This window comes from Dipodomys merriami, unplaced genomic scaffold, assembly GCF_024711535.1.
Source record: "Dipodomys merriami isolate MVZ:Mamm:240054 unplaced genomic scaffold, mDipMer1.0.p SCAF_25, whole genome shotgun sequence".
In the NCBI taxonomy this organism is placed as follows: domain Eukaryota; kingdom Metazoa; phylum Chordata; class Mammalia; order Rodentia; family Heteromyidae; genus Dipodomys; species Dipodomys merriami.
Genome location: NW_027203937.1, coordinates 19,918,602 through 19,941,136, shown reverse-complemented (window position 1 = coordinate 19,941,136; position 22,535 = coordinate 19,918,602). Strand labels below are relative to the sequence as shown.

Below are 22,535 nucleotides of genomic sequence, written 5' to 3'. Positions count from 1 at the left end.
TTGGTCTGAAGACCAATGCTTGATTGTTTGCAGTTAATATCTACTTTGAGTACAATGGAAGGAAGTGTTTAAGCCTGAATTCTTTTCTAGTAGCTGATAGGCAGGGATGTATGAGTAGGATATAGACTGGGCTGGAGGGAGGGGGACCCAAACATTCTCAATAAAGAATCTGGCGTTTGATTGCAGAAAGTCTCCTGTTAAACTATATCTGCTTTTGTTGTTGTTCTTCAACACCCTGAGAGCACAGAGTGTCAAACTTTTTGCCATGCCCCTTTTCTGTCTGCACAGGGTTTCTTGACCTTAATAAGGCAGGTAAACTGGATGCTGATGGCTCCTCCCTATTATCCTAATCATTCAGGAGTCTGACATCTGAGCATCATCATTCAAAGCCAGCCCAGGCAGGAAAGGCCGTGAGATTCTTATCTCCATCAAACTACTCAGAAAAAGCTGGAAGTGGCTCTGTGGCTCAAGTGGTAGAGAGCCAGCCTTGAGCAAAAGAAGCTCAGGGGCAGTGCTCAGACCCTAAGTTCAAGCTTCAGGATAGGCACAAAAAAAGAAAAGAAAAGAAAACAGAAACAGCAGGTAAATGAAATATATATATAAGGACCCTGAAATCCTTTCAGTCACAGAGAACACATGCTTCAAGGAGACACACATTCACAAATCAATACCCAATAAAACAAATACTCTCTCTCTCTGGCACATACAATTCTGCTGTCTTCATACAAACATCAACACATAAATTAACATACTATTAATAATTCATCAGCTTCCCACCAGCTTCAAACACTTGCTTCAAGCTTCAAGTTTTCAGGGTACTGGCAATCTGACTTTGTAGTTTCCTGATTCTGTTGTCCTCCCCCTCTTCCCCTGTCCTCCCCCCCCCACAACTATACTAGTAACACTGCCACTCCTACCTCTTGATTTACAAGAGTCTCTTCCCTTTAATGTTTTGACATAAAGGTGAACATTTAAGACTGAACAGGGACATTGCAACAATAAAATAATTCTGAACATCTTGTTAGGATGTCAAGCAGAAAACACCACACTGTATGTGAAATATGTGAAGAAAAAAAAGTGTTGCAGCTAGGCTCTGGTGGCTCACACCCGTTATCTTCCCTACTCAGGAGGTTGATATCTGAGAATCATTGATGGAAGTCAGCTTAGGTAGGAAAGTCTGTAAGACTCTTCAATGAACTAGCAAAAGTTTAGCATTGGAGGTATTCAAGTTGTAGAGTACCAGCCTTAAGCAGAAAAAGCCAAGCAAGAGTGCCCTGAGTTCAAACCCTAGTATGGGCATACACACACGTGCACCTACACACACACACACACACACACACACACACACACACACACACACACACACACACACACACACACACACACACACACACCCCAAGTGTGTTGTTGCAATGAACTCTCTCACCTTTAGCTCAGGGTGCCCTTGGAACCTCTCTGGCTATCCCTAATCCTGTTTGAACTTACACAAGGGAACACTCTCAAAGAAGTCTAGAATCCACCAATCTAGTACCCAGAGGAAAACATGACTTTGGTTTCCACATGACCGTTTGTTATTTATTTTCTAGAGTTTACCTTTTCCAGACCACAAGCAGATCAAACCAACTCCATTCTGTGGTACAGGCTTTATTCTTACTCTCAGAAATGTGTGTGTGTGTGTGTGTGTGTGTGTGTGTGTGTTGTGTTGGTCTTGAGGGCTTGAACTCAGCCTGAGCATTGTTCTTGAGCTTTTGTTCCTCCAGTCTAGTGCTCTACCACTTCCAGCTTTATTTTTTGTTTATTTATTTATTTATTGGTGTTTAATTGGGAGATAAGAGTCTCAGGACTTTCCTGCCCAGGCTGGCTTCGAACCGTGATTCTCAGATCTCAGCCTCCCGAAGCTCACAGATGTATGCCACTGGTGGCCAGCGATCCAACATTTTATACAATAGGCTTGCCACTTCTATATAGGGCCTAGGCTTGGCACAGCAACACACATCCCACATTAACAGAAAAGATCTGGTTATTCTTATTATTTTTGATGACTGGAAAACAGTCTTATTTTATTCATGGAAACTTCAACCTCCTCCTCAAATCCGTCTCCCTCCCCGGCTTGTCCTGATGGACTATGAGCCTTAAATTGACATCACAATATCCCCTTTCTGAACAGGCACTGCCCCTTAGGGGCGGGGCAGGCGCAGAGAAGGTCAACACTTAGTCCACCCTGTGCCAAGTATGAATCAGTAGCCAAGCCAGGTCTCAGCAGGGCCACATCTGGAGAACTGGGGGTGAGGGGACAACATCACAAATTCCTGACCCCCAGCCTGGTCACTCATCTTTTTCCATGGCAACAAGAAAGCGAAGGCCTGCAGGAACATTTGTCCCCCCTCGCCCCACTGCCCCTGCTTCTACCTGCTTGCCATCAGCCTGTCCAGTAGGAAGGTCCATGCCTCATGCTGTTATTCGCTCGCCCAGGGTGCCCCAGAACAGGCAACCTTGTGCTTTGCCTGCCAACAAGAAGATCGGCCCAAGTGTCTCCCGAGTGAAAGTGAATACGGCAGGCAACCTGAAAGATTTCACTTTAGCTGACAACACCTCAGTAAAGCAGCTCAAGGAGAAGCTGTCAGCTCACTTCAATTGCAGGACGGACCAAATAGTGCTGGTCTTCATGGGTCGTCTCCTCAAAGACCAAGACACACTGAGTCAGAGGGGCATCGCAGATGGCCATACCATCCACCTGGTGATCAAGTCCAAGAATGGCTCCAGATCCCTAACCAATCCCTCTCAGATTTTGCCAACCAAGGAGCCCTGCCACTGGGACAGAAACACCACAGAAAAAAGCAAGGAGGGGAACCAACCAGCTGGCGTGAGTCAAGTCCCAGTAGAACCAGCTCTGCCTGTGGAATCTATCCCAGTAGAACCAGCAATCCCTGTGGAATCTAATGCATCCAAGGTGCAGAATCTGGAAGTAGACAATTCACAAAATCTAACACGGGTTCTAGCAAATCCCAGTATCCAGTACCTTCTGTCCAATACTGAGTTCATACAGCAGCTCATCTCAGGCCACTCAGACATGCTACTATTGATGCAGCAGAACCCAGAAATCTCCCATGTCCTTGACAATTCTGAGGTTCTAGGTCAGACTCTTGGGCTGGCTCGGAACCTGGCGGTGATGCAAGAGGTAATGCAGCTTCATCAACCTGCACGGAACCTTCAGCATCCACTAAACCTACCACCATACCTGAGCTCAGAGACAATTTCAAATAGGATCAACGTACTGGATCCCACTTATGCTAATTTCCATGACCAAATGCTCCACAGCACACAAGATCCTTTTGGAGGTAACTCTTTTATAGCTCTCCTAGCAGACCAAGTGCAGGAACAAGTCCAGCCAACATCCTTACCACCTCGACCATTCCAGGAACAACGAGACCCTAGGACACCAATCAACCATATGAATCCTTCTGGTATATCTTCAATTGCCTCAACCCAAACCAACTTTAACAGGATCCATTCTACGTCTAGGGTGAATACTGCTATGATCAAGGACCAAAGCCATGTGAGTGGCATCCAGCATTCAGCTAGGATACCATCCCTACCGAGCATATCCATTACCCAGAAGCCCCAGGAAGCTGGCACAAATGCCTCTGGCTTGGGTCAGAAGTTAGAAGGGCTCCAGATGTTGGATGACCAGACCAAGACCCAGATTACAGGAGGCATGATACAGTTGCTTATGAACCACCCTCACCTGGCCGCTCAGATGATGCTGTTCTTGAGTATGCCCCAGCTGAGTGAACTCTGGAGGCAGCAGCTGCCCACATTCTTGCAACACTCACAGACTTCAAATCTGCTCGTAGCTCTAGCAAACCCTAAGGCATCACAAGCAATATTACAGATCGAACAGGGACTCCAGCTGCTGGCCACAGAGACTCCTATTCTTTTGCCCTGGGTTGCACCTTACCTTTGGGGTCTGGGTTGGCTTCCTGCTCCTAGCTGTAGCTACCCAGACACAGAGCCCTGGCCTTGGAATGTGCCAGAGACTGCCGAGCCCAAGAATCCTGAGTGTTGCCCCAGGCATGAAGCAGTCCTGCAGAGCCTACAATCCCTCTCTGGAGACCCTTCCCATCCTGTACAAGGCCCTGAAAATAATTTCAGAAAGCAGATGGAAATCCTCCAGGCCATGGGATTTGCAAATCACCATGCCAACTTACAAGCACTTATTGCTAACAAGGGTGACACTAATGCTGCTATTCGCCAACTCAAGAGGTCCCAGTGATTCTAACCACCACACCCACCTGTCTGTTTTCTATCTACCTGCTGATTCATTTGATCATCTCATCTGTTGTTTTCATCTTCCCCAACACTTCCATCCAGAAGTCCTGGGACAGGAGAACCAATCAATGCTTTCTTAATCAAATATTAGACACTGGTCATGGCTGGAAGATCTGTCAATAAAATGGCTACACCTACTTTGCCCTCACTGAGGTTTGGCTTTGTTTCTTTTGCAGAAAGGCAACTAGATGTTTTAGATATTCTTACTTTACACACACACATACATCCACACACACATTCACATATTAACAGAAAAAAGAACCATAGTTTTATATATATATATATATATATATATAATGCTCCCATATCTAAGAACAAGTACATGTACACAGATGCACATAAATATCTAGAGACTCATAAACAGACCCATGTATAGGAGAAGTTGGTCAGAGGGGAATTTCTATACAGACCTAGACATTTAGTCATAAAGGTTGATATGTCTTCCTAATTTTCTCAAATCTACATTGTTTGAAAGTAAAAGAATGACTTAATGGTTTAACAGAAGAAGAATGAATATCAACTAGGTCTTAATAGATACTTAGAAGCAGAGTTTCTTACTACTTGTCGCTAACATGATTATAGGACTTTGATGGGCTGTGGCTATGCCTCCTTCAGCAAACAGAAATGCAGCTATTGCTTCTTTCACTGCATATTTTAGTCAACACAAACAGCCCTATATGACACCAATGTGTGTCTCTCTATATTTAGATATATAGAGACATGTGTGTCTCTATATATCTACATATATATATACACACATATATATCTACATATATAGAGACACACATATACACATACATACACAAACCATGGGTACATATATTTGTATATATGTATATATAAATACACATACACACCTGCGCAGTCCTGAGGTTTGAACTCAGATTCTTGCATTCTTAGGCAGGAGCTCCATGTCCTTGTGTCTTATGTCTGTAGCTTGTCCTGTCCACCATGGCCAAGACCCCACTTCTATTTTCACTTTGCTTAGAGTATCCTGGAAGAGTATACAATCAATTATTCAACTAAGAAACAATTTCATCAACTCGAGTCCCAATTTAATAAGTCAATGTGCTTTTGATAGTTGAAGGAAGAATAGTGACTTAACAAAGATGTTTTATTTGGGGGGCATTTCCTTTGTAGAGATATAGATAGTGTTCAAATTAACTTACAAATGTACTAGGTAATGACAAGTGTCATGGAGAAAAATGAACTTGGATAAATGATTCTAATTTGAATGATCTGATAATATCTCTGAAATTGAGCTAAACTCAGAAGGGCACGTGATCTACATGTACAGTTCCCTGGATGTAGAGTAGAGAAGGCTGCACCAGAGTCAAGAAAGCACCAAGATTGAGGTTTTCCCATGGTGTTTGAAAAATAATTAGGAGGTGGAAGTAAAATTCATAAAAAGGGCAGGGGGATCAGAGAGATTATGTACAGCTTTGTAGGTCTGGAGAGAATTTTGCCTTTTCCTGTGACTGCAATAGTCACTGGTGGACACATTAATTACAGTCATTCAAAGATATCACAAGATCAAAACACTTCCTGAGAATGAAATCCCAGCATTAGTTATCCTGTTCCTGTGGTTCTTTTCATTGCTCTCTGTGCAGCTATTAAATATTTCTCTTTTTGATTGATTGATTGATTGATTGATTGTGTGTGTGTGTGTGTGTGTGTGTATGTGTGTGTGTGTGTGTGTGTGTGTGTGTGTGTGTGTGTGTGTGAGGGCCTTGTACTCTGAGATTTTTTTTTTGTCAGTCCTGGGGCTTGAACTCTGGGTCTGGGTGCTGTCCCTCAACTCTTCAGCTCAAGGCTAGTGCTCTACCACTTGAGCCATTGCGCCACTTCCAGTTTTCTGAGTAGTTTATTGGAGATGAGTCTCATGAACTTTTCTCCTGGGCTGGCCTCTAGAGTAGCTAGGATTACAGGAATGAGCCACCCGCACCTACCTAGATTTTGTTGTTCAAGGCTGTTGTTCTATCATTTGAGCCATTTCTGTACTTCCAGCCTTTTGCTGGTTATTCAGAGATAAGTCTCAAGGACTTTCTTGCCTTGGCTGGCTTTGAACTGTGAACCTCACATCTCATCTACCCAAGTAGCTAACAGGTATAAACCATTTTTTATATGCATAGGACTCAACAATGTCTTCTGATATGCTTTCTTGGCTGACCTCTGCATCTTTTTATTTGTATGCAACTTTTAATGTAATTATGAAGTTTATTATGTAATTTTATTATTAATATTAATATAATTTAAACATAAATTGCATTTAGTTGCAAAGGAAAATGAGATGATCAAATCATTGAGGTTGTACCTTAAAAATTCTAAGTCTCAGAAACAATATAATCTGAAACAAAAACAGGCTCTGGAAGATTTTATGCAGTGGAATGGAGTACTGTAATTCAACTTTTCAGTTTGGTTGCTGGGTAGAGAATAGACTAGTAATAGAGGATCAGGGAAATCAGGAAACCAGGGCTTTTGCAATAGAGCTGGTAAGAAATGGTAGTGTCTGGGACTAAGGTAGGAGTAGTGAGAAACAGGTTCTGTACTCGAGGGAATCCACAGAGATTTATGCATTCTTCGCCTTTCTCAGCCTTGAAATTACCAAAGGAGTCCACGGCTGCTAACAAGCTCACTACCACAGAACCTGCTGCACCACCACAAGTTGACAAAGAGGTAAATCAAGAAGGCTAACAAAAACCAAATGATGACCTTTATTTCTCTGAGTAAGTCTTGCACCCTACTTGATTCACTTTATAATAAAGCCCAAATTATTCCTCTATTTGTTTTTCTAAGACAAGATCTTTCGGGTCTCACGGTACTGTCCAGCTGGCCTCTAACCCACAGTTCTGCTTCAGTGTTGTTTGTGCTGAGATTATCGGTATACACTCCCACTCCCAGAATCATGTGATTTTATTGTCATCCGTTTCTTATCTGCTATGGTTTCTTATCTGCTATGACAATCCCTCGTCTGACTCCATTTTCCACTACATCATTGCTAATTTTCCAATCTTCTGTTTTTATTATTTGGAACTTATAACTTAGCAAAAGCAAAAACGAAATCCCTTACGTACATAAATATCTTTCCAAAACATCCCCTACCTGTTTGCTGTAGCTGGGGTCTTCCCACGGAGGGCATTACAGCTCCAGCACAGTGGTGGCTTTCTTTCAATCTCTGTGGATCTAGAAGTGAGTATGAGTCATTCTTTCTTCTTGCCGCTTTCCCCTCCCCTTTTATTATTAAGGTTAAGTAGTTGTACAAAGGACTTTCCATTTGACACAGCAATCTATCATGATCAGTATCACCTCTTCCCACAATCCCACCCATGCCTCCCATCTAGCTGCTTCTTGACTTGAGTTCTCTGACTTTCAGGCTATTCCCTAATTCACTCATGCATCATTCTGCAGAATAATCTATAACATTATGATGATTGTATTCAACCCTGCCTAGACTCTTTGTAGGCATAGAAGAGCACACACACATGTCAATTTTATTTGAATTGATTATTCAAAGACTTGGTATATCCTGAGTATATCCAGTCATCAACTTTTAGCAGTGTCCAGGAAGTGATAAACTGTAGCTTGATGAGTTGCTAGAGCAGGGCTCATATTTCTAACAAATTAACAAGTGATGTCATTGCTACTGCTCTGGGATCACAGTCCTGGGGCTTGAACTCTGGGCCTGGACACTGTCCCTGAACTTCTTTTGCTCAGGGCTAGCACTCTACCACTTGAGCCACAGCACCACTTCCAGCCTTTTCTGTTTATGTGGTATTGAGGAATCGAACCCAGGGCTTCACGCATGCGAGGCAAGCACTCTACCACTAAGCCACATTCCCAGCCCCACATATGGCATTTTATTGGCCTAGTCGATTCATCGTCTTATCCTTGGAGATGACTATTTTATATCTTTACCACTCTCAAATCTTTGATATCCTTTTTTCTATTCTACAACTCAGTGGACTTTTTTGGGGCCTATTTTAACCATATAAAGGGACTTCCACTAGTGTTCACTTCTAAGTAGCCACTAATTAACATCTTTACCTTAGATACATGCCCTCAGTTCTGTTTTAATGAATAAACTCATGTCCATAAGTCAAGCAGCTGTTAAGCTCTTCATTTAGGCATCTATTTACTCAGGGACTTATTTTATTTTAAACTGGGAATTGAACCTAGGTCCATCTGCCTGCTAGGCAAGTGTTCTACCACTGAACCACAACCCCAAGCATTTTTAAAAATTAAATTTTCCTTTTCTCCATCAGTTGTTTCCCCTCATTGGATTGCTCCTATCAAAGGGTAAAGATGTTGAAGTGATGACACAGATCAAGATGCATTGTACATAGAAACTGCATTTTAACTTTAATTTTTATTTTTTTAAATTTTTGCCAGCCCTGGGGCTTGAACTCAGGGCCTGGGCACTGTCCCTGAGCTTCTTTTTGCTCAAGGCTAGCACTCTACCACTTGAGCTACAGAACCACTTCTGGCCTTTTCTGTTTATGTGGTACTGGGGAATCAAACCCAGGGCTTCATGCATGCTAGGCAAGCACTCTACCACTAAGCCACATTCCCAGCCCAGAAAGTGCATTTTTAAATGGCAAAAAATTCAATACATAACCTAAAATGAAGATAAGTAAGGGGAGGAGTAGATGAGAATAATGAAAGGGGTGACATTGGTCAAGACGCACGGTATTCCTGAACTGCTTTGGTGAATGGCAACTCCTTTGCACAATTACTTAAAGATAATACAAATATTCAAAAAATTTAAAATATACTATGCTAGCCTTAAGAAAAACGTAAAACAGGAGCTGGGAAGGTGGCTCAGTGGTAAAGGGCTTGCCTTGCATGCTTGAGGCCCTGGGTTCAATTCCTCAGCACCACATAAGCAAAAAGAAAAAAGCCGGAAGTGGTGCTGTGGCTCAAGTGGTAGAGCGCTACCTTAAACTGAAGAGCTGAGGGACAGCGCCCAGGCCCAGAGTTCAGGCCTCACAACCGGACCCCCCCCCCCCATAAAAAAGAGAAGAACAATGTAAAACAGAGACACACATACACACATACATACACACAATTTAAGTTATATCCCACTTAACCTCCAGATCCTCTTTCTCATTCACAATACTCATCTCATATCCACTTGCTTTTCACTCATTTGCTCTTAAACACATTCCAATTAGGCTCTCTGTCTCTGCCATTGCTCCAAACAGTATTTTATTAAAGGCCAAAAATACTATCATCCTTGACCCCTCTTTGATCCCCCAAATTGTATTCATCAGCAAATCAATATGTTGAAAACATATAAAGAGTTCATGCATCTTGACTATCCCCTTCAACATTCTTACTGCCCTTCCACTCACCCTTCCCTTACTTAACTTTATTTTCCTGTTCTTTTTAAAAATATGTTTTTGAGGGGTTACAGTTACATGAGTGAGGTAATGAGTTGATTTCCTATCGAGCAGTGTTACCTCCTCCTTTGTTTTTCCCCTACCATCCCTTCTCTGCCCCCCCCCCCATTAACTTTGTGGTAAATGGGATTGCATTTGCCCCTCCCCCTTTATTTGTTTACCCTTCTCCTCTTGGCCCCACCCCCAACTAAATGTACCATTTCCTGGTGTTGATTTTGTTAGCTTTTGACTAGTCTTTCTAAAAGATTATACTGTTTGAGCTCTCCATAGTCTATTATACTAAAGGCAATTCATCTGTAACCACTTGCATAAGGTCCATCCCAACATGTTTACTTCTACATTTATAGGTACATTCTATCTACCACAAATGAAGGAAACCTGGCAACCTGTGTTTCTCTGGGTCTCTGGGTCTCTTCACTGATCAAGATGCATTGTATTTATAAACTACTTTTTTCATATGTTTTTCTTTTAATTAAAAAAAGAGGATCATAGGGCACAATGTTCATGAATAATCACAGGAGATGGCTCGATAAAGATTGTGAAAACTAGTTTCTCATTGCACCTACTTCCTCCTCTTTCTCAAACATAAAATTTCCATTTAATAAATGCCTGGTTCCCTACGCTTATTCAAAAAAGAAGTTATGGTTAATATTGACTGAGACAGAAAACAGGGACACAGGGAGCTGAGATCTGATGATTCCAGTTCAAAGCCAGCCTGGGCAGGAAAGTCCATGAGTCTGTTTTCTCGAATTAACTACCAGAAAACCAGAAGTAGAACTGTGGCTCAAAGTGGTAGAGCAGTAGCCTTGAGCACAAAAGCTCAGGGACAGTGTCCAAGCTCTGATTGAAGCCCCAGGACTGACAACAACAACAACAACAACAACAACAATAACAACAACAACAAATCCCATAAACAAAACAAAACCAGGGACACAGGATTCCAGGCGGAAACTTTAAAACAGGAAGGAGCTGAACTCAGCTCTTCATAGAGACGTAAGCCACCAGCAGCTTTTTATAGTCATCCAACCCTAGTAACAGTCTCCATATACCACACTGGAGTGAAGTCAGGTTTTGAGGCCTGAGGAATGCTCAGCCCAGGGCCCTCTCTAAAGAAGGCAATTGAGGAAATAGAAACAGAATAAGTCAGAGAAAGGGGTAGGAGTTCCCAGGGATCCAGAACACCTTGCAGGCATTTCCAGAATCCATTGAAGGAGGCTGTGATGTCAGTCCTGAGGTCACAGAGGCGACTTGATGGAGGGGCTTCCGGCCCAGAAGGCCTAAGGGGTGGCTGTGCAGCAAGATGAGGGCAGTTTGGAGCCCTGCATAAGGGGAAAGACGGGGCCACAGCTGACTGGTATGTATCCCCAGGACCATGCCCTTCTTTATACCTTTGCCCCCTCATTTATCAACTCAAGGCTTTGCCCCCATTTTTTCCATCATCCCCGAATCTCTCAATCCCATCATACACCTAAACAACCTGTCCTCGGACCCACCTGGCCCTCTCCATGTGGACCTGCCAGCTTCCCCAACCCCAGGAGTCAGGATGCTCTTCATGCTTAATTTTTCCTACTCTCACTACTGCCCCAAGGGTTGATCTTAGTCTTCCATCCCCTCTCCCCCCAGCTGTGTCCCCACAGATCTGGGCCTCCTGCTGCCCATCATGGCCAAAAGTGGAGAGGCTCTGCCACAGGACAGCTCAGCACCGGCCCAGGATCCCCACCTCATCAAGGTGACAGTGAAGACGCCCAAGGACAAGGAAGATTTCTCAGTGACAGACACATGCACCATCTGGCAGCTGAAGCAAGAGATATCACAGCGCTTTAAGGCCCATCCAGATCAGCTGGTCCTAATCTTTGCTGGAAAGATCCTCAAGGATGCGGACTCACTGGCACAGTGTGGAGTACGAGATGGTCTCACCGTTCACCTGGTCATCAAGATGCAGCGCCGCACCATTGGCACCGAATGCCCAGCTGCTGTAGTTCCTGCCCCAGGCCCAAGTCCCGGATCACTCGCTCAGCCAACCTCCATCTACCCAACAGATGGGACAACCACCTTCAGCTTAGGTGTCCTCACAGGCCTCAATGGGTTGGGCCTGACCTCTGGCAGTTTTCCTGACCAGCCGAGCTCACTGATGTGGCAGCATGTATCAGTGCCCGAGTTTGTGGCTCAGCTCATTGATGATCCCTTCATCCAAGGCCTGCTGTCCAACACAGGCCTGGTGCGCCAGTTGGTTCTAGACAATCCCCATATACAGCAGCTGATCCAGCACAACCCTGAGATCGGGCATATTCTCAACAACCCTGAAATCATGCGGCAGACGCTGGAGTTTCTACGTAACCCTGCCATGATGCAAGAGATGATGCGTAGCCAGGACCGGGCACTCAGTAACCTGGAGAGCATCCCCGGTGGCTACAATGTGCTTCGTACCATGTACACAGATATTATGGACCCAATGCTGAATGCAGTCCAGGAGCAGTTTGGTGGCAATCCATTTGCTACCACGAATGCTAATGCTGCCACCAGTAGCAGCCAACCTTCAAGGACAGAGAACTGTGATCCTCTCCCAAACCCCTGGACTTCCACATACAGAGGAGGCCCAGGTGGCAGGCAAGGAAGGCAGCCTGAGGACCAAGATACATCTGAAATTAGAAACAGGGTTCCAAGCTTTCTGGGTAATATAGGGCTGTTTGATTATTTCCAGCAATTGCATGAGACAGGCCCATCCCTGGGGTCCTATTTTCAGGGGTCTGTATCTTCCTCCAATCCAAGCCAAGGACAACTACCACCACCAGTTAACAGAGGTCCCCCAGTGTCACCATCCACCCAGGAACCTGGGGCAGGACAGCCTCTCCCCACAGAGTCAGTAGCAGTCAAGGGCAAGTCCTCCTGCCCGTCTTTTCTGAGATATCCCCCGGAGAGCAGCACTGGACAAGGTGGAGGCCAAAATGGCCTAGGGGATGACTCTATTGGCCATAGCCCTAGCATGCCCGATCTGGTGTCTGGAGATTCTGGCAACAGGTCCCCATTTGTTCCTTCACCATCTTCCCCTATGACAGCTATTCCTAGAGTCCCTGAATCTCCCTGGCTGTCTTCATCAGGTTATTCAAGATCTCTGAGGACAGATGGCATGCATCAGGCCCCGCAGTTGCAGGATGAGATGCACCAACAGCTCCCATTACTGCTGCACCTGCAGACAGCCATGGAAAACCCTCGGGCCATGCAAGCCCTGCTGCAGATAGAGCAGGGTCTGCAGGTCCTGGCTACCGAATCACCTCGCCTCTTACTCTGGTTCATGCCTTGGCTAGTAGGACTCGGTGGTACAGCAGGAGGTACAGAGTCTAGAGAAGATACCCTTCTATCGGAGGATCTCCACTCAGCCCCAGATCCTCAGGTTTCCCCAGTACAGGGGTCTGCAGAGCAAGATCTCCATTCCTCTCCCTTCCTCCAAATGTTCCAAGCCTTATCTACTACCAATCCTCAGCAGCTGCAACCAGAGGCTCATTTCCAGGTGCAACTTGAGCAACTGAGAGCCATGGGCTTTCTGAATTCTGAAGCCAATCTTCAGGCTCTCATTGCTACCGGGGGTGACGTAGAGGCTGCTGTGGAGAAACTGAGGCAGTCATAGGAGTCCTCTGTGCCTTTCCCCCATAGCCTATTACCTAGCGCTCCTGCTCTTGAATACAGCTGCACTATAAACCAAATTTACTATAATGCTCTTTACTGAGGAGACAATGTTGGTCCAGAGTCATTGAGGAAGACTAAAGAGCCAGAAATAGGGTAGGGGTACTGTGTGTGACCCAATCACTTCTTCTACGTTCCTGCCATAGGGCCCCTGTCTGAGCTCTGTGTATGTTTACCTTGAGATGCAATTACATCCATTCTCCAGTGTCACCTGCTGCCTGAGTTTCATTCTTATGGGCTACACAAAAACGGGGAGAGTGCCAAATGATGGTGGTTCATGTCTGTAATCCTAGCTACTCAGGAGGCTGAGATCTGAGGATGGTAGGTAGAGGCCAGCCTTGGCAGTGAAGTCCTCGAGACTCTTGTCTATAATCAGCAAAAAGCTGGAAGTAGAACTGTGGCTCCAGTGATAGAGCACTAGCCTTGAGGCAAAAAGTTAAAGGACAGCATCCAGACCCTGTGTTCAAGCCCCAATACTGATATGACCTGGTGATAAGGACTATTTCTATAGAGGGAGAGCTTGGGGCAGGGTGGGGGACTAAAATGTTTACAGTCAGAAGATAAAGACACAAAGAAACAAAGAGTCAGACCCAGTGAGCCAGGAGAGAAAGATAGAAACACAGAGGGAAATACACAAGCACCTCACATGCAAACACACATACACACCTACAGAGTCAGAGCTGAGTGAGATACACAGAAACACAGGGAACTGTATACATACACAGCACACACACAGAGTCAAAGAGACAGCCGAGTGAGACAGAGAAAAACCCATAAATAAATACACAAGTCAGAGAGGCAGTTGAGTGAGACAGAGACACAGACACAGAGAGAGAGAGAGAGAGAGATACACAATGATAAACTATAAATATGGAAAATGGATCGAAAATATGGAAAGCCCCATACAGTATAAACAGGTTGTTTATAGAAGAAGATAGAAGATAGAAGAAGCTTCTCTGAGAGTGTTTGCAGGATAACACTCGAAGAATGTCAGCAGTGAATAGATACAGGTTTGAAGGGGGAAAGAAGACTAAGTAGCAGAACCATTATGTAAGAGAGACTGAGGTAGGAAGCATGTAATATACAGGAAGTGTTTTCAGCATCTCAGAGGAGATTCTCCTTCCCTTTTTTAGTATCTCCAAAGGGTTTAGACTTAAGATCTCCATTTATACATATAATGCACCTTGATCAGAATCACCCCTCCGATCAGTCTCCCCCATCTGTACCTTAAGGTTTCTAGTTCTGTTTTCACATATGTACATAGAGTATAATGACCTATTCACCCATCATTTCTTTTTCCATTCACCTACTCTCTTCTCTTCTCTCTTCCTCACGAAGATCTATTCCAGCTTCCTGGTTTTATTAGTTTTATTTTACTAAACTCTTGTTCACAGGGGTTACACCATGGAATCATATTCCTAAAGATATCATTCTTCGGTCAGCTTAATTGTGTGTGTGTGTGTGTGTGTGTGTGTGTGTGTGTGTGTGTGCATATGGTTCTATGTATGTTTTCAACTACATTTATATTTTGAGTGTAACTTCTACTTATGAGAGAAAACATGCACTCTGACTCTCCAAACCTGATATTTCACTCAATATAATTTTTTCCAGGCCCACTCATTCCCTAGCAAATGACACATTATGTTTCTTGATGAATAAAATTCCTATCATCTATACTATATATATATATATATATATATATATACAAGTATTATATATAATATATAATCACATTTTCAGATTACATTCTTGTTTGCATTCAGGGACGCTTTCCATTACTTGTGTCCTTCTAGGCTAAACATGTTATGATTTTTTTTTGTTGGTCATGGGACTTGAAATGTTGTGATTCTTAAATCAAGCAAGGCATGATTTCCAGAAGATATGCACAGAAATATGCACACACGGGGCTGGGAACGTGACTAAGTGGTAGAGTGCTTGCCTAGCAGGCCTGAAGCCCAGGGTTTGATTCTTCAGTACCATATAAACAGAAAAAAAAATGGAAGTGGTGCTTTGGCTCAAGTGGTTGGGCCTGGGCGCTGTCCTTGAGCTCTTCAGCTCAAGGCAGGTCTCTGAGTTCAAGTGCCATGACCGACACCCCCCCCCCAAATGTGCACACACAAGTAAGAAATGCATAAATACTCGATGATGCATTGACGCATTGTTATTAACATACCATTCCATGGGCATACTCTATGCACATGTTCAAGCATACATTTAAACTACAGCATGTTATTTCTTTGTTGCTTTGTATGTCCCTCCCCCACAGTGTAACCCCCGCTTTCACTATATTTGATGTTAGTATAACATGTGGAGGAGATGGGGACACACAAGTCGTTTAAGGATTCAGGTGGACCTGTTGCAACAATGAGAAGTACAAAATGTCATGTCAAAACCAGCTTTACAATGTCGGTGTGGGGGGGGGAGGTGGGGTATGATTGGGTGGGGGGAGGGGGGAGGCTGGGAAGGGAGGTGAAGGGTAAACAAAGGAGGAGGCTGCAATGCTTGGTAAGAAATGTATGCATTATCCTGCCCATGTAATTGTAACCCCTCTGTACAGTATGTTCTCAAATAAAATAAAATAAAATATTAAAAAAATAAACTACAGCATGTTAAAGCCGAGTTTTAACATATTGTAAACATAGGAAGCATTTCTACTAAATCTGTCAAGGAAGGAAAAGGCCTTCATAGAGTATCCTACGGTGGTGAGTATGCTGGGTGTTGCCTGTGGTGTTTGTTTAAATGTCACTGTGATTAGGTGTGCTGTTTGGCAGAGACAGAAACTAAACCTCTGCCTTGACCCCAGGACACATAGGGTATCTGTCTACCTTCAAGCTATTAGCGTGTGGCTTAACAATGAGACAAAATTTTAGGCTCACTTTTATCCCAGAGATCTTAGTTCATGAGGCATTTGGGCCTTTGGGCCTTGTTCTCCATTTGTAAATGGAAAATGTTCATTGAACTGTTTGGGGTGGTATAAGAAGAAGAAAGACTGGTATTACATCTCCATTTCTTGAAACTCCTAAGATTAGTGTTCTAGAGCTGCCTCTAACTGAAGACTATATAAAATAAGTGCATGTCCAGGTAGATCTGCAAAAAAAATTACAGAAAGAATTTTTGTATGTTTTTATTGTAGAAATACTGTACAGAGGGGTTACAATTACATGAGTAAGGCAATGAGTACATTTCCTATCAAACATTGTCACCTCTTCTTTTTTTCTCCCCACCATTCCCCCAAGTAGCAAAGTTTGTTTTCAACATAGTGTCTTGTACATCTCGTTGTTATAATGGGTTAACCTGTATCCTTATTTCAGCATTTTGTTTTTCCCTTCCCATCCCCAAATTAGAAAAATGTATATACAAGATGCAGGGCACCGGAATCAAATACAGTGAAAACAGGGGTTATACCATGGGCGAAGAACATACAAAAGAAACAAAAAAATCATATAGTACATTTTAAATACATTAAAAACAATAGCAAGCAAGAAAAAACCCCAGTGTGTCCCTATCTTGGGGTTCATTTCAGTTAACGTTATCTTATATGATCTTACGTACATAGCTTTTGACCTTTTCTGCTTCTCCTAGTTATTGCAAATAAAGAAAATCATGGGACCTATGTTTCTTTGGGCCTGGCTTACTTTATATAATTTTTTCCAGGTCTTTCCATTTCCTAACAAATGGGGCAGTGTCATTCTTTCTGATGGAGGCATAGAATTCCATTGTGTATGTGTGTATATATATATGTGTGTGTATATATATATATATATATATATATATATATATATGTATGTATACACCACATTTTCTCGATCCATTCATCTACTGAGGGGCATCTGGGTTGGTTCCACATCCTAGCTATGGTAATAATGCTACAATAAACATAGTTGTGCTGGTAGCTTTAGTGTAGCCTTGTTTGTGATCGTTTGGGTAAATGCCCAAAAGTGGGATTGCTGGGTCATAGAGGAGCTCTATGTGGAGTCTTTTGAGAAACCTCCAAACTACTTTCCAAAGTGGTTGAACAAGTTTACACTCCCAGCAACAGTGCAGTAGAGTTCCCTTCTGTCCACATCCCCTCTAGCATCTGTTATTAGAGTTCTTGATTATAGCCATTCTAACTGGGGTGAGGTGGAATCTCAATGTTATTTTGATTTGCATTCTTTTAAGGCTAGAGAAGTTGAGCATTTCTTCATGTGTCCATTGGCCATTCTTATTTCCTCTTCAGAGAAGTTTCTCTTTAAGTCTTTAGCCCACTTATTTATTAGGCAGTTGTTTCTTTGAGGATTTGTTGTAGGGGGATTTAGTTTTTTGAGTTGCAAGTATATTTTAGATATGTGACCTTTGTCCGTTGTATGGCTAGTGAGGATCTTCTCCCAGTCTGTAGGCTTACAGAAAGAATTTTTGGGGTATTCATCCAACTTCCCGTGGGTAACAGGGAGGTAGGCAGCAGTTGAAGATACAGGTTTTCTTTTCTAAACAGTGAAAAATAATTATGCATCTTTTTTTCTTTGTAAAATTGTTCTTGCATATCCCCTATCCCCCTTAGCCATCTTAGTGTATCACCCAGTATATAATTGTAGTGAGAGAGAACACACATTGAAGGTCTATTATGGGTCAAGCTCTGTTCCAGGCTGTCTACAAAGTAGCTGATTCCCTACCGTGGTCCCTGAGGACAGGCAGGGATGCCATTCACAACCTACAGAAGAGGCAAGTTAGGCATCTGAAGAGGGGAAGTGCCTTGCTTGAAATTATGTAGCTTTTTTTTTTTTTTGGTTAAGCCCCACATTTGAGATGCCACAGCCCACTTCCAGAAACCTTACCTCCTAACTACCTCATCCTAACTAATTTATGCTTTAATTCTTATTCACAAAAAATGTGGAGCAGAGCAAGATTCGTGGCATTTAGCTGGAATCTTTGCAACCCTGACTCTCCAATGTTGTAATCAAGAATATCTTCTTTACCACATCTTACTTAGGTATATGTGTATTTCTATTTCCTTGGTTTTCTTTTTTATATCTCATTTATTAATGACAACATCTTAATTATTTCAACTTCCAAACAATGACAAAAAATACAAATCCTGCCCCATTATCTGCTTGCAGAATGCCACTGATCAACAACTAATTTTGTCACTTGATTTTACTCAAAGGTTAAGTGAGGTTTTGATTGCCTTTCCATTACACGTATAGATTTGAGAAGACTTGAAAGAGTAAATACAAGTTCTTCCTCTTTGGACAGGGAATGTTGTCATTTATTCCAGTTTCTTTTGTTCTCTATGAAATTTTGTAACTACATATTTGGCTATATTGGAAAATTTCACTTTAATGGTTACTATTTTCAGTAGATTTTTTTGTCTGTCATAGGTCTTGTACTGTGGGCCTGGGTGCTGTCCCTCAGCTCTTCAGCTCAAGGCTAGCGCTCTACCACTTGAGCCACAGCACCACTTCCAGCTTTTTCTGTTTATGTGGTTTTGAGGAATTGAACCCAGGGCCTTATGCATGAGAGACAAGCACTCTACCACTGAGCCACCTTCCCAGCCCTTGTGTAGATTTTTTTAAAAAAAAACTGTATATTCTGAGTGGATACTGTTGTGGTCAGTCAGTCATGTTGTTACCATTAACAGCAAGAGTCCTTATTTCAGACAGATCTTGTTTTGATTCTGTGTAGACAGAATGGAGGTGGGTAGATTCAGGATTTCTTTTGAGGCCCAAGGAAAAGCACAGAATAGAGACAATTGCTGGTTTCCAGCTTGAACAATTGGCTGAATGATCATCCTATCAAAAGAGAGAGAGGGCTTGAGAGGAAAGCAAATTTGAGATTCGGTCTTGACAGGAACTGTCTTGGTTATAAAATTAAGTGCAATAGGAGAACCGTGAGAAAAACAGTTTCATAATTTGATGCTACTGGGAATTCAAACCTCATATTGTAAATTTATATACAAAAGGATTTTGCATGATAAAAAATGACAAAAGAGGCACCAACTAGCTTTTATAACATAGGTTATAAGTTAACTTTAATGTTTGCTAAACTGGACCAATTGACAAACTTCAAGCTCTTAGTCAATAAGAATTAGTCAGTATTAGTCAATAAGATGGAGGTAAATTTGCTTTTTTTAGATGGATATAAATTTAAAGTTTGTGTCTATTATAATCCTACGTGGGTAAGTAGACATAAAAAAGGAAAAATATGTATGCCTCACACAAACTGTAGCCCTGCCTAGATTTTGCATGGTCATAGAGCCCCTTACACCAAAATATTTCTGGTTGAGAATAGATATCCTAATGCAATACAAAATAGAGATTAAAATCAACTTGGCAATTTACAAACTGACTAAATCAGATAAAATTCTGTTAGCCCTCAGTTAAAATAATTAACAGACCTAATATGAAACAGATGTTTCAAGTGATTGAAAGATAAAATTTAACTAATGAAGGGGTGATTGTCCTCATCGCTTCTTCATTTGACAGAAAATGTTTGCTTGTTCTTAGCCCTAAATAAAACTGACGAGCCACTTTCAGATGGATTGCTATACTCATAATTCTGGTTCTCTATCCACTAAGGCTCTTATACTTGATGCCTGATGTTAATTAAAACTACCAATTTTGGAAGGGGAGTGAGGATAAATAGGACTGTAGTGTTGTATATGCACCTATGAAACTAGAACAATGTAACTTGTTGAAATTGCTTTAAGATAGAGAAAGGAGAATAGGAAGAATGCTATATGGGATAAGTTGGATGTAGGTACATTGTACACATATATGGAAATGTCATAGCAACCACCTCCCTTGTATAACTAGTTCATGCTAATAAAAAAATCTTTTTTTTTTAAAGAAGCTACCAAGTATATTTAGGCAGCAACTAGTATATATTTAACTCTTACAGAGTTGGCTACCATGTTCTGTTCAATGCTGAAGACTTTGTTTTAGTTTAGTTATACATTATGTGTACATTTGCGCAATTTATTATATGTTTGTTTTAAGGCACCACACATTCACACATAATTTATTCACCTTTGATTTTCTTCCCAAAACTAGGAGTTAATGTCACTAAGTAATAATGTATTACGCTTGCTATGCTAGGCATTTTCTTTTCTTTTCTTTTTTTTTTTTGGTCAGTCATGGGGCCTGAACTCTGGGCCTGGGTGCTGTCCCTTAGCTCTTTACCTCAAAGCTAGCACTCTACCACTTGAGCCACAGCACCACTTCCGGCTTTTCTGTTTATGTGGTACTGAAGAATCGAACCCAGGGCCTCATGCATGCAAGGCAAGCACTCTACCACTGAGCCACCTTCCCAGCCCTATGCTAGGCATTTTCTAGGTATTATAAGATTTGCTTTTTCTTCTTTCTTAAATTTTTTATTGTTACCATAAAGGTGATGTACAGAGGGGTTACAGTTACATAAGTCAGGTAAAGAGCACATTTCTACGACAGTGTTACCCCTTCCCTCACTGTGTGTTTTTCTTCTTATCACTCTTCTTATCATTTACAATCAGCCAAAGCAAATGTCCTCCCATGCATGACTTCACCAACTTTTTTTCTTTCCTATTTTAGACTTTTAGCCTCTTCAAACTGTGGCATTTAGTTTCTGTTTCTGACTGATAAGAAGAAAGTGGGAGGAGGAAGGGAACCCCTGGGACAGTTTACTTAAGCAAAGGGTAATTAGTCCCATTCCACCTCCATTAAAAAAATCTTTTAAACTTGCTCATGTGCCATGGGACATAGTAGAATTTTAACTTCTCAAGAAAGTGCTCTATTGAAAGGATAGAATAGGATATTGAAAATTCAATATTAGGTTAGGTGCTAAGAAGGCACAACTGTGCAAATTGTAGGCCTTTTGAACAAAGCCTCCTAAGTTTCTTTGTCTGACAAAACTGTCCCCAGTGCCTTTCTATTCTGCTTTTTGTTTGTGTATCTGTGTGTGCTGGTCCTGAGGCTTGAACTCAGGGCCTTCGCATGCTGTCCCTGAGCTATTTTGCTCAAGGCTAGCACTCTACCACTTGGACCACAGCTCCACTTATGGCTTTTTGGTGGTTAATTGGGGATGAGAGTCTCACAGGCTTTTCCTGCCTGGGCTGGCTTGGAACCATAGTCTTCAGCTCTCAGCCTCCTATGTATCTAGGATTACAGGTGAGAGCCACTGTGTCCAGCTTTCTGTTTTGCTTTAATGTAGAGATATGATCCAGAGTCACTCCAAAGACACTTTAAGATGTTAAATAAGCCTGAAAACTGCTAATCGATTCAAGAGTAATTCTGTTTTTATGAATTTATAATATGAAATTAATAATAACTTTGGCTAGGCTGTGGCCCTAGTTGCTGTGATTCTGTGGTTTTCTACAAGGTCTGTCCATGCTAAGGAACAGCAGGTCTGCATCTACAGCTTGAACAGGCATCCATGAAATCTAACAGGGACATCAAATTAAAGATGGTCAAGATGGTATTATTCATTTCTATCAGATCACCTGCTCCTTTTTAGTTATTTAGGCTCTGACAACACAGCCATTTAGCAAAGGCGCCTGATGGATGGTTCACCTTAGAGTTTATTAAAAGGGACAAATAATACCTAGAAAAATTAAAAGGTGATTATATTTTTTGTTTTGCTTTTAAGAACAATTACTAGCTGTAACAAGGTGAACAAAATCTTTTTTTTTCACTCTATGAAGCCAGAATAAGTTTAATAACAAAATCAGTAAAAAATATTTTCAGAAAGGAAATTGTAAAACAATATATGTCATGAACAAAGACACCCTATATCATGAACAAAGACCTAGACTATTCCTGAACTTGACACCTGTTATTGTACTTCCTGAAAGAAAGCCAGATACTAATTTGAGTATTTGATTCTGTGGAGGGCCATCCAAAGAGAACCTCTAAAAGTGCTGGTTATGCAGGAATACTTACCTGGAAGATGCTGCCCTCAGGTCTGTACACAAGGAGGGGTCCAGCTACAAAAGTTCTGGGGAGTGGGAACTTCTACCTTAGAAATGACAACTTGGCCAGTCTTGATGTAGGCTGGACACTGGAAATACTCATGCAAATAAATCAAAGTTTAAGAACATGTATCAGTGTGTAATAGCATAGAAAGATCTAGATGCTTGTGACACTCATGTTTCGTTTGTGTTGTTTGAGGTGGCAT

General features: G+C 42.2%; 2 protein-coding genes across 2 annotated transcripts; both read left to right on the top strand.

Annotated features, from left to right (window-relative positions):
* Nucleotides 1–2,229: 2,229 nt before the first annotated feature.
* On the top strand, nucleotides 2,230–4,466 carry Ubqlnl (ubiquilin like). The gene has a single exon (XM_070034733.1). It carries the CDS (start codon nucleotides 2,342–2,344, stop codon nucleotides 4,271–4,273), a length of 1,932 nt encoding a protein of 643 aa, XP_069890834.1. The 5' UTR covers nucleotides 2,230–2,341; the 3' UTR covers nucleotides 4,274–4,466.
* A 6,524-nt stretch (nucleotides 4,467–10,990) lies between these two features.
* Nucleotides 10,991–13,619, top strand: LOC138836461 (ubiquilin-3-like). Its single transcript, XM_070035165.1, has 2 exons — nucleotides 10,991–11,082; nucleotides 11,352–13,619. Exon 2 carries the CDS (start codon nucleotides 11,389–11,391, stop codon nucleotides 13,351–13,353), a length of 1,965 nt encoding a protein of 654 aa, XP_069891266.1. The 5' UTR covers nucleotides 10,991–11,082; nucleotides 11,352–11,388; the 3' UTR covers nucleotides 13,354–13,619.
* The last annotated feature ends 8,916 nt before the right edge of the window (nucleotides 13,620–22,535 follow it).

Bases quoted from the DNA above. Each gene is read 5' to 3' on its own strand.
- Ubqlnl (XM_070034733.1), top strand. From the start codon at position 2,342: ATGGCAACAAGAAAGCGAAGGCCTGCAGGAACATTTGTCCCCCCTCGC.
- LOC138836461 (XM_070035165.1), top strand. From the start codon at position 11,389: ATGGCCAAAAGTGGAGAGGCTCTGCCACAGGACAGCTCAGCACCGGCC.